Genomic DNA, 12,689 nt, shown 5'->3' on the forward strand with positions numbered 1-12,689 from the left:
CGCCTACCCCAGCGGTGACACAGCAAGTGCATCGAGACCCAGGGTGGAGCGCCTCACACCCCAGGCCATCGCCTCTGCGGATGCGAATCGGGTGGGACCCTGGGCTTCCTCAGGCAAGACGCACTCCACGTCCAAGCACACGAGCTGCTTCCAAGAATTCCACAGGATTATGCAGACCGGGCAGATGGGAGACTCATGGCGAACCACTGTATGGCCACACTCCTAGTTTTTGTTTTATCAATACTATGGACCTAAGCACTCGTGCGTGCGTGCATGTGTGTGTGTGTGTGTGTGCATGCACGCGCGCGTGCATGTGTGTGGGGGGCTCTCATATAAGGTGACGATTTTCTTGAATTAAAACATCATGAAGATGTATGCTCAAGAGCAAGAAGAGGTTCCTATTCCTGAAGACTCGTTCCAATGTAGGTGGGACATTTATTAAAAAGCTCAAGAAAACAACCGACTTGTTAGAAAAATGGACTGAACAGACACACACACACACAAACGCCACACCATGGCTCATCTGACAATGATCAAGTACTGTAGACCCGATTTTCACAATGTCATCATTAGATCTGTGTTGCTTTTAAGGACAGCTATTTTTGGCAGCAATGGGACACTCGTGGCTTGAAATGCACTTGAAATTATCCAAACTTCATCTCTGAAGTCTCGGAAACATGGGCAGTCACGTAGCACAGGCCTTGAGGAACTGGGAATTACAAGAAGCTAAAAATATAAGAGCTATTAGTACTCATCATAATTATTGAGATCTGTAAAGTAGGCGTTAGAATAAGTCTTCCCAGTAAGATGTGGGTTGAAGTATTTGTTTCTTTCCTCTAGGATCAAGTTGTTTTTGTTAAATGCCTGTAAAAAATAAAAATAAAATCAGAGATTTACAAATACTCTGTAAGGGGGGTTTCAGAAAAAGCATACTGTGGAGCTGGCGATGCCGCGTCTGAGCTCTGAGCTCTGTCTCGAGGCTCCGCTGTTGGAAAATGTGTCCCCTCCGTCACCTGCTTCCTCACCTTCAATAATGTCTTGAAGTCGTGGACTCACAACCAGAATGAGGTTGGCAGTTTTGGGGGACCTTTCAGTCTCTTTTTGAGTTTTAGACAGGAAGGTTTAAGAGTTGGGAAATTTAAAACTAACCCTCGAGGAATCCTAAGACTCTGGTGATTTCAAATGAACGAACACTTCGAACGTTATCACGTCCGAGCAGATATTTAGAGGCTGCGTGATTACCGCGGACGGATTCATTGATAAGATGTCTTGATGGGACTTAAGTAAATGCATGGAATTTCAAATGACCTGGTTTCATTTCGTTTTCTGCACCTGTTAGAAAGTGACAGCAAGGGCTCTTCTGACACAGGTGTCCTTCCTTATGCACAATCATTAAAGCCAGCCGTGCTTTCGAAGAGCTGAACTACCCCAAGTGGAGGGGAAGAATTGGACCAAAATAAAGACGAAGGACGGCAGGCAGAGGCCGAGTGCCCAGGACCAGTCTGGGCGAGGTGTGAGAAGGAAATTCCTGAAGGGATGATTAGCCACCAGGCAGTAGTCAGTGTCCCCAGGTCCTCTGCCTCATAGCAGCGAGATGTCTGATGTCTTAAGTGGCTACAGAATCTTAAGTGTGAACAGAAGACCAGCTGATAATCTGTACTCTGCAAATGCCTCAAATTAAAACTACATTTTTTTTTTTTTTTTTTGGTCAGGCACTGTTCAAGGCATTTCATAATTTGCCTCCGTTGATTTTCATTATTTTCAATTTATTAAGGACAAAATGGAGGGTAAGTGGGTGGGAATAACGAGTAAGTTCACCCGGCTGGTAAGTGACCGGTGACCCCAGGTCTGCCAGGCGCTGACGCTCGCCACCCCTCCTTCCTGGGGATGAGGACACTGGTCATTTACTCCAATTTCTGGATCAAACAGTGGATTAATCACCCATGAGGAAAATTTAACAAAACACACCGGTCACACAGCACTTTCCCATCACCCAAAGTTAAGGAACTTTCATTGTGCTTATTCGTGCTTAAAAATTATTTGAACAGACTCTTTATAATAATGTAACATTCGCCATCTGGGGGAATCTGAAATGGACCTGATATCTGATTGCCCAACCCTGGTCCTCACCGCCACTGCCCAGTGCGTACTGGTCCTCGGCCTGGACCTCTTCTCTTGGACGTGGCCTCCCATTGGATGCAGACGGCACAGTGGAGGCGGAGCTGGACACTGGCCGATAACCTAGTATTTTTGAGCATTTTATTTGCTGTCGTTTCCACGTTCCATTTTTAATCTACATTCCCTCTACGAGATGCCATCTTTTCACAGGCAAAGCAAAACCAAACAGGTAGTTCCCCATGACGGGGGCCCGTTACCTTGGCCCCACTCCGTCGCCTGCGCCCCACCACGACCCCGCTTTGCTGGCAGCCCCCGGGTCCACCCGCCTTCCTCGCACATCGGCTGCGGCGGTCGCTGCCCGTCCCTCACCTTGATGGCCTCCACCGAGTCATACTTGTCCAGTTTGTTGATGTGGTTGGTTATGCTGGTGTTGAGCGGGGCGGGCGCGACGGGGTGGATGACCGTGGCGTCGTGAGATTGCTGCTGGTACCGCTGGCAGTAGGTGTAGACGAGGAGCGTAAGAAGGCAGCCCAGGATGGAGCTGCTCAGCCCCACGGCGACCATGTGGAACATGTTGAACTCTGGGAAGAGAGCATCACAGGGCGCTGCAGCGGGAGGGGTCCGCCGCGCCGCAGCCTGGGCCCGTTCCAGGTCCCGGCACCTCCCCTCAGCACAGTGCGGCCACCGAGATGCTTCTCCACTGGGGGCACAGCGGGTTTAACGTCACCGTTCATGCATTACACTCAGTCCTTTGGAGGTCACCTCAATACCCTAGCAGAAGCATTTTGTTTGTCTGTTCGTTTGTTTGTTTTTTTAATTTAAAAGCTTATACAAGGATGCTCTTCCGTTTCGAGGGCGGCCTGCTCTGTGCTCTGCGGGGCTGCTGGGACACATTTTCGCCAGGCTCTTTCTCGAGCTGGGTGTCCCCATGTGCAGCATGGCCGTGCCCTCCAGCAAAGCGAGTGCTTTCACTGCTCCCCATGCCATGCTGCGGGCCTGCTAACCAGACGGCCACCCCACGGCTTTGCCACTTCATTCTGTTTACCAATGGGTTCCCTTTACCCAGTGCTTATGTTTGTTTCGTTATATTTTTTGAATACGAATATGTACACACGGTATAACATTAGAAAGTACAAAAGGATAAATAAGAATGGAAGTCTTTTCTTTCCTAGAGGGAACTCCTGGACCAGTTCCTGATGTGCGTTTCTGTGTGTGCGTGTGTGCATGCGTGTGTGTGTGTGTGTGTGTGTGTGTGTGTAAACATTATCCCGGGTAACACCGTTTTCACTTACACCGCATTTTGGAGAGTCTATAAAGATAGTGGTTCACTCCAAAGAAAGAATCTGTGTCAAAGAAATAAAATATGACCTTTTAACGGTCATAAAATGACCCTCTGTTTTATTTTTTTTTTGTATGATAGCACCTTTGAATTGTTTCCCTTGAGTTTATGAACACAGAACATTGAAAAAATGAGCAGACGTGGATTTACGTCTCTCATATAGGATTGGCTTGAGTGATATCAAGGTAACATAAGCAAGATCTGCATAATATCTGAGAAAGAACAGCAAAAAAAAAAAAAAAAAAGATATTCATGATGTGTCCCGTTGATAAAACCTTTTATAATGAAAGTTTCCAGCCCTTCGGGGGATGACGACAACCCTTGGGTAGCACCGATGACGCTGGGCTGAGAGAAAATTAGATGAAGCACAACATGACCTTGCCTCTGCCGCTCTGCTGGCTCCATGGGGCTAAGCAACTGCCTGTGGATTTTTGATCTTACGTGTCCCCCCTGCACAGAACACATCCTAAGGACCTGGCTTTCCCCTAGGGTGTCCCCTCTGTCGGCCACCATGGGGCGCTGTGTCACTCATGCTCTACCCTGCACCCCAAGCTGTCCACACTGCCCCAACAGCTACTGGAAACGCCTGCCGGGCCCCATCAGCTCCGGCGAGTCTGGAAAACTGCAGAGCGAAGCCCCCAGGGCCCTCGAGGAGAGAGACCTGCGGGTCCGCCCCCGCACTCAGTCCTGGGGTGTCTGCACCTTCACCACCCGGGCTCCTCCCCAGGGGAGCTGCCTTCGCCTCACCTGGGGTCATGGCAGAGGCTGGGCGCCCCTCGCCTGCCCCTAAACCCTGACTTCTCCCTCCGTGCTGCGTCCTGTGCTGCTCCCCGCCACCGCGTTCCAGGGACCGGGGCCTTGAGGGGTGCGTCCTCGTCCCCGGGGGTGGGAGTGAGGGTGGGGACGGACGCCCCGCAGAGGCTGCCTCCTTCTAGGCCCGCCGCGAGCATGGCCAGCGGGCTCCACGCGCACGGAGCCTCTGAACGGACACGAAGCCCCCAACGCAGGCCCCCATCGCTAGAACATTCTACAGTTATCACCGCCCCGACACCTGCCTCTGTTTCTCACTTCCTGATATTTGGTCAACGGTTTAACAAAGAGAAAGGACTTCATAAACCTTGGGCTGTTCCTGATTTTGTCTGCGGCCTCTAGGGCTGCACAGCTCCCAGTCCGGCTGGACACCGCCCGGGGCGTCCCACCAGCGACCACTGCAGACCTACGCGACTCTGCAGCTCCGCGACGGGCAGGCCACAGCGGGCTTCACACCTGTCACCTCCTGAGGTTTTAGGGTTCGGACTCCCTGGGTCGGTGCCAGGTACGGATAAAGCCCTTTCTGCTGCACCGATGACACCTTGTATCATGACACTTGGAAGACGTATGACGCTCTCCACGTGCCGCGAGTCTGTCATTAGTCACATGAATCATTCTTGCAGGTGCCCGGGGACGGCCGGGGCCACTGACGATGACATAGCCTTATAGTGAGTGTCTCACGCAACTAAATATAGCTCCCCGAGTTGAAAGATTTCAACAGACTCACATTTTTCTACATGGGGAAAAAATATCGCCTATTAACTCTCTTTGGGATTTGCTTAGTGTAGCTCTTTGCTTTGAATGTGCTCTTTTTGCTGTGATCTTGGTCAGGAGAACTGGAATAGTTGGCTCAATGGGCTGATTTTCTATGCAAGATTTGTTCGATTTTTTCCACGGACTTTGTCTCCCTGCATCCTTGTTAGGTAATTGTTTTTATCCATCAGCCTACAATCGGATCCATTTGACCTCTTGTTACCCAGCTAGCCAGGTGTGTCAGTTGCCTGAAGACCTAAAAAATCCGTTTTGAATGTTGTAGAGATATTGAAGCTTCTGTGATTTAATCGACAGCACCTCGAGGCTTGACTGCATGTGGCCGTTTGGCACCACGGGCTCAGACACACAGAAGCAGCACCTTAGGACGGGAGTGGGCTTCGTCCTGCGTCCTCCAGGGTGCCCTGTGTCCTCCAGGGTGCTCAAAGCCTTTGGAAGACCCATCCCCCCACCTAGAGAGGGCCGGCCGAGGAGAGTGGTTTTCAAACTTGTGGCAGGCACGGAGGGCCTGTCAGCTCTGCAGAGACGTCAGCTGGTGGCCTCACCCAGGACAGGGTGACCCCTACAATGCTCTGAGGACAGATGTCCTTCGATCCCGGGTGTTGTCCACGAATGTCATCTGACCAGGGCTGCTGTGCGTCCAGCCCCCGGACACAACCTCCCGCCCCGTTTCCCATGGTGCTCCGGGCTTAAAACTCACACTGGGATCCCACAGCCTGGATCCAACCTGGTCCCACTGCCGAGTGCCTGCGTGAACTTCAGCCAGGGACCTCACCTCTCTGACCCTCGAAATTCCTATTTATATACCGCAGGTAAAAATCTATGGCTAATATCCGTTTTCTATAAATTCCCCAAAACACAATCTCTGAAAATGGATTTTTCATCACTTTATCTGGCAGCAAAGCATGGCCTGACCTGACCCATCTGCAGCAGAAGTGACTGCAAGTGAGCAGCAGACGCATCAGCACGTTCGCTCTACCACACTTCATGGCCACATCGTTAAAGAGACTGAGGACAGAGCGTGGCCCCCCGACCCTGCAGGGGAGTTATGCACTATACAGAACACGCCCCATCAAGAACTGAAAACCGCTGAATTCCAGGACCCTTCCCTGTCTCCAAGGGCATCGCATGAACCGTGGGCTTCGGCACCTACGTGAATGCTTCGTGAGGGTCAACTAGGATCTTTTTGGTCATTTAAGACCGTGTCTGGCACGCAGCGACTGATCTAAAAATACTGAGGGATTCTTGTGGCTTCGATAATTTTTATGCAATGTGACATATATTATTCATCTTGCAGCTGGATCCCAAGTAAGAGAATGCCAGTGTGTGAACCCGCTGAGCTGACCAGGTCAGGTAGCAGACACTGTCGCTCTTCTCAGGGGATGACTGATGGTTCCAGAGGGGGCAGGGCTATTTGAGACCCCACTGTAAGCTCCATGCCCCTCACAAAACTGGCATGGAATGGGTGCTCAGCAAGGATCATTGAATGGATGGGTTATCAGGTGGCTGACTAAACAGAAAGAATGTAACAGTGAACACTTATTCAGTATACCTAATAATGTGGCTACATTCATAAAACGTACCTGTAAGCTCCAGATTGCATCTGAACATAAGCAGAGACCAGAGCCTTGTTTTTTCTGTCTAACAAAACCTATGAAGACACACACGGCGACAACTGCCTTTGTGTGGATTGTGGCACCGACTGCCAAAGGTGACAGAGGCTGGACTGGGGTCCACGGACAGTCAGCCCCATCCTCCCATCCAAATGAGACAGACACAGATAGCAAAGTCCATATTTTTCACAGATTTGAGTCAGATAAGGTTGATTTTTGTCACTCAGGGTGTCAGAGAGTTGGAAAAATTCCCCTAGAAATATCAGTGTCACCCTATTCCCCCTTATAATTGTGTAATTCCAGCAGTCTGCAGATTTGAGGCTGGCTGCCATGAATTTGTATTATAAACATAAACAAAATTCTTGAATACTGCTTTACGTATGAGAATTCTAATTCCAGATTTAGTATCTATATAATATTGAGATATCAAAATCTCTGCTTCATAAAGCTTAGCATTCGTCGGAATCACCTCAAGGGCTGGTTAAACCACAGGCTGTCAGGCCCCACTCAAAGAGGTTCTGATTCTGTAGATGGGGCCTGAGAATCTGCATTTCCGTCAGGTCCCAGGTAATGCTGATGATGCTGGTCTAGGGACCCCACTTGAGAACCACTGATCCAGATGTCAAACACTGACTCTAAAAAATTTATGCTACCAAAGTGTACAGTGTTTGGGGTCCAGGAGTTCTCCCAGTCTGTTTTTTTTGGCCAACAGCGTAAACGTCATAGGAACCATGTGACGAGAAATGATCACAAAATATCAGAAATCAATTAGAGAGTCGTTAAAGGAAGAACTTACCTCCACACCTTTTCTCGTCTACGCTACTGGACCTTGCCACAGACACTTCTGGAAAAACAAAAAATGTGATCACAACACACACAGGGTGTTGGGAAGAAAGATCACGTGAACGATTCATTTACAAAACATCTAATGATTATGAGCAAAGTCTTCTGCAAGTGTTAGAGTCGATAAATTATACAAGACGTTGTGCTTAAGAAAAATTTAAAACCCACCGTCATCTATGAATCTACACCTCAATTATTTGAAACCACGAGAGTTGATAGAAACATCTGTTTCAGCAAATGGGACCCCGAAGAACAGGTAAAACTCCCACCTACGAATCTTCCCCTCTCTGAAGGCGGGAAGCGCACTTGACCACACCGATAAGCATCTCCGCCCTTACCTGGGATGAGATTGGAATCGAAAATGCATGGCCGGCTCTCAGTGGTGTTTCCAGAACACTGGCTGCCCACGGGGAAGAGGAGGACGCACTGGCGGGCGCGGACCTGGACCCCTGACACGTCACACTCGGTCCAGTGTGACCACTCCGACCAGCTCTCTGCAGGGACCAGAAAGGAGGAGATGCAGCGACAGACCCCCTAAAATCAATCAAGCTAGAAGCGTTGTCATGTTCCATGTGTTACTTTAAGTTTTCATATTAGGTTTGATGAGGCCGTATATAAATAAGATGTATTCTTGTCTTCCGGCCAGCCCAATAAATAAAATATGCATGAGCATGAATGAAAGAACTCGTGTATCTTTGATCATAACTAATGCTTAAAATATGTTTGCTAAAACCGACATTATTTTAATACTTTATAGTAACTGAGTCAGACCCTCGATAAGATAAGCTCGTCCGTGAGGGTCAGCCGGGCACAGACCATGGGGGGGGGGGGGCAGGGGGACTGGAATCATCTGTGTGGACACGAGAACCCCAGGTGCTGAAGCCCCACACAGGGGGCGAGGCCGCCAGTGCTTTCTTTTCCATTAGAGAAACTACGCTGCAGAGTCAACATACCGAAGTCAAGCTGCACTCGAGGTAGAATTCATCTTAAACCCATGTTTGCTGTCACGGAAGCGCGTTAAGGTCAATGCACAAGTCTTTGGTTAAGGCCAGAGGATGAGCAAGAGGCGGCCACTTCACCCCAAGTGGAACATGCGCTAGGGTTTGTTAAATTCACCTGGGCTTGTGTATGTGTTTAGAGAGAGAAATAATGCTCGTGTTTTAAGTAAGGAGATTTTTTTTTTTTTTTTTTAAGGCGAGACAACCCTTGGTTGACCTCACGGATTGCAAAGACCTTGTCAGCTTACAATCCCTTATTTTTTTATTTTTTACACCTATAGTACCTGATCTTCCTAGGTGGTCTCCCATCCAAGTACTAACCAGGCCCGACCCTGCTTAGCTTCCGAGATCAGATGGGATCGGGCTTGTTCAGGGCAGCATGGCCGTAGATAGTAAGGAGTTTTTAAAAACTGAACTCTTGATGTTATTTATGAACTATCAATCAACACAAAAAAAGATATTTTTCTGTGTAGTTTGCTTTCATTCTCTTTTAAAATGTAAACATGATCTTTGCCGTTTAGGGAAAATTTAGGAATCAAACTTGTGCCTTGATCCACGCAAAGAGTACAATTTTCCCTTAGAAATGTAAAAAGTGCCTGCTTTTTTGGAATAGCTGTGAGAATCTGGTTTCTAGGCACGTTTCAATATACATGGAACTTTCTAGAAAGATCTATGGGAGGTGAGTGACAAATGAAAACATGGGTGTTTCAATGTCAAAGTTAGACTCAGAAGAGAGTGTCTCATTCCCACTCTGCGTGGTCCCCACCCGCGAGAGAATGATGCTCATTCCGGCTGGGGAGGCTGCTGCAGCGACTCCATCAGCCCGGGCTCGGACCCCAGACCCCCAGGCCCGCTCCTGTGAAGCGGCTTCACCAGGGCTGTCCCCGCACCCTCCCCGAGTTTCTGCCACTAGTTCTGAAACTGTGGCACGGTGGGGACCATTTTTTGGCGGGACAACGTGTTAAGAAGTCGCGTCGAGGCGGGCAGTGTGGGGTTGATGTGAGCCCTCATTCTGTACTCGCGGTGTGGTGTCCCCACTCTGGCCATGTCTAAATCGAGGGAAGGGGTGAGTCTGTGCCACAGCCGTGCAGCAGGCCCCGCCGGGCCCGTCGCTTACCGGGGCAGGGCTGCGTGTTGCAGAGTGCCTCCTCCGTGTGCAGCCCCAGGCAGATGTCGCCGCCGTAGGCTGGGGCTGGGTTCGTGCACGAGCGGGTCCTCATGTAGTGTCCGCTGCCACACGTCGCTGAGCATTTGGACCAGGGGGACCAGCAAGACCACATGCCATCCACTGGGAAGAGACACAAAAAGTCACCCTGACTCTGAAATCCAAACGTGACCCGTCCGATGAGGTACATACAGAGGGATGTGGACGGCACGAACACAGTGTGCCCGCCGGGGACCACCGCAGCGGGGAACCTGGGGTCTTCCCCCTGGTGAGGAAGCCCGCTCTGCGCACTCAGTGCCTCCTATTCGCTCCTCCGGGAAATGCCTCTAAACAGAACACGTGAGCATGAAGATGACAGGGGAGTGCAATGTGGGTAACACAAAGTCCCCAGGGACGACCGTGACCCACGTCCTGCGTGATTAATGTGACGCCCACCCGGCCCAGGGCAGGTGGTCCAGCCGCAGCCTTCCTTACTACCTGGACTACGGTTTGCGCCAGGACAGCGGGATGGAGCACAGGGAACAGGTGCTGTGAGCATCGTGGAGGATGCGCTGCAGGCGCAGGCGCAGAACGACCAAGCTGCGCCCACCACGCAGACTCGACCGCGTGTCTATGCGATGCGCTAAACCCAGGGCCTGCTACCTGCCACCAGACTCAGGCTGGACACACGGGCGACTTTTGTAACTCCAAAACCGGGCAGAATTGGCCTCCCGACTCGCTGTTGCCCTGCCCGCTCCTAACCCCGTGCCCTCGTTCCGTTTCCTCCAGGCTGGGCTCCGGGTACCTGTGCGCCGGCCTCCTGAACGCTGGAGTCAGGGGACCCCCCTGGACCTCGTGCTCCCTCCTGCATCAGCTGACACTGCTCAGGCTGAGCCCGCTCGCCTGCTTCGGTCTGGGATTGCCATGCGTGGTCCTCTGTCTAACCCCTTGCTGACCCTCGCTCCTGCCAGCCCACCCTGCCGTTTCGCTGAGTCCCAGAGTGAAGTTGCAAGACTTCTGTCAAGATGGCATTAGACTCTAATTAGTGAGCAAAAAACCATCGTAACCATGGCTAACTAAATAAAGAGCTAAAAGAGACTCACTGACACTATGTGGAGATAGCATCGATGTTTTATGTTCTCTGCATCCTACATGAAATCGAACGGAGGGAACCAGGACAGAGAATGCCAAAATCGTTAAAGGCACAGGCTGTTTGGGCTAGAATGACCTAATTTGTGCTTGAATACGCCCACTGCGATTTATGGGGTAATGGTTTTCTTTCTAAGCGTAGGTATAAAGAAAGCATTTTTGAGAAACATGAGCAGAAACAGCATGCCTATGATGATATTTTAATTTGCAAAAAGTAAAAAACAAAACAAAGCTATTTGAACACAATTTTAAAATGATCTTTTAATGTAACTGGGAATTTGATGATTCAGTAGTTTATCCAGACTTGCAAATTTCAACATTTTCCCCAATACGCAATAAAAATATCAGAAAGTAGGATGGAAGGAATCAGTTATCTGACACTGGTTGTATTAGTGGAAAAAGCAGACGGACAAAGGTCTGCCTAGAAGGTTAAAATTTTCAAAAGCCCTCTCCCCAACCTAATCTCACTGGGGAAACTCTTGCTAGTGGTTTTTTTTCTGTCTATAACCCGAGTTGCAGCTTGATCTCGAGAGAGTGTGCTTGCATAGCCCACAATAAGGCACAGATAAGTCACAGCCTTAGAAGAGCAGGTGTCACACAGCTGAGCTTTCTGAATGCACAGGACTCAGTCCAGGGCTCAGAAGGGTCTAACACCTCCTTGCTGAGGTACATGCTGTCACGTGTTCAGAAATTTTCCAGGAGATGGGAGAGGGGACTGACATGTGCCCAACTCAGCTCCTCAAACCCATCTACTCCCAAGTGGAAAGTGACAGGGCCATTCCGAATATTTCCACAACCCTCTACGGAATCTTGGCTTTCAGAAAGATAACCAGGACAGAGCTATTTAAAGACATTAAGGTTATAGACACATGATCCTGGCTTGATCATCAAATCTTCTAAAATAAAACGAGCCACCAGACACGTTAATGGGGGTCTCCGAGATGGCACTGAGCCTGCGCTCCAGAGCAGGGCAGCGCCCCAGCATCTGCAGGAGTCTGTGCGGTGTGTAGATGGCAACGCAGACTCGTGTCTGCAGCCTGGAGGCAGGGGTACACTGATGGGTCCTGACATTCCCACGTCGCCCGCACTGCTCAGTTTACAGCCAGGGCATCGAGGGCGTCGCCCCACGGGCCCCCTCCCAGCCCCCGGGGGAGGAAGCCTCCACTCTCACTGCGGGGGCTGTGGGAAAGAACTGGCTCCGTGACCTTTCCCAGCCCTCGGCCACATTCAGCTGGGAAAGTGGGGTGATCAGAGGGAAAAGTCTCCTGAGGCTGGAGAAATTCAGGCGGAGACAGCCTAGGAGAAACGAGCAGCTGTAGGAGTGGGGACGTTATCGGGATCCTCAGCTAGAAAGCTGGGAACTCTGTGTTTTCAGTTTAATGTAAATATTGATTTATCCATCCATCCATCTACCACTCACACATCCACACATTCCCCCAACCATCCATCCATCACCCATGCATTCATCACCCATTCATCCATCATCCATCACCCATCATCCATCTATTCACCCTTTTTCCATCAACCATCCATCCGAGGAGACAACAAATATTCACTGAACACTGCCAGAAGCCAACTCCTTGTTCAAAGAACTCATTGGAACTCTTAGCGACTGCAGTCAGACAAGAGAAAGATATAAAAGGCATCCAAATAGGAAACGAAAAAGTCAAACTGTTACTATTTGCGGATGACATGATTCTCTATATACAAAACCCTAAAGATTCCACAAGAACACTACTAGAAACAATAAGCAAATACAGTGAAGTCTCTGGATACAAAATCAACGTTCAAAAATCCATAGCTTTCCTATACTCTGACAATGAAGTGTCAGAAAAAGAAGTGGAAAAAATAATTCCTTTTGCAATTGCAGCAAAAAGAATAAAATACCTAGGAATAAATTTAAC

General features: G+C 49.7%; 1 protein-coding gene and 1 pseudogene across 1 annotated transcript in view; both read right to left on the minus strand.

The window, feature by feature from the left end:
* Positions 1 to 411: 411 nt before the first annotated feature.
* SEMA5A (semaphorin 5A) overlaps positions 412 to 12,689 on the minus strand; it is a 411,791-nt gene continuing 399,513 nt past the window's right edge. The window contains 5 exon segments of the mRNA XM_006915860.3: positions 412 to 864; positions 2,488 to 2,699; positions 7,448 to 7,495; positions 7,833 to 7,988; positions 9,610 to 9,780. Coding sequence (XP_006915922.1) covers positions 745 to 864; positions 2,488 to 2,699; positions 7,448 to 7,495; positions 7,833 to 7,988; positions 9,610 to 9,780 — 707 coding nt within the window. The 3' untranslated portion in view covers positions 412 to 744.
* On the minus strand, positions 8,765 to 8,883 carry LOC112483001 (annotated as a pseudogene).

The sequence above is a fragment of the Pteropus alecto genome, unplaced genomic scaffold (genome assembly GCF_000325575.1).
Source record: "Pteropus alecto unplaced genomic scaffold, ASM32557v1 scaffold66, whole genome shotgun sequence".
Lineage (NCBI taxonomy): Eukaryota > Metazoa > Chordata > Mammalia > Chiroptera > Pteropodidae > Pteropus > Pteropus alecto.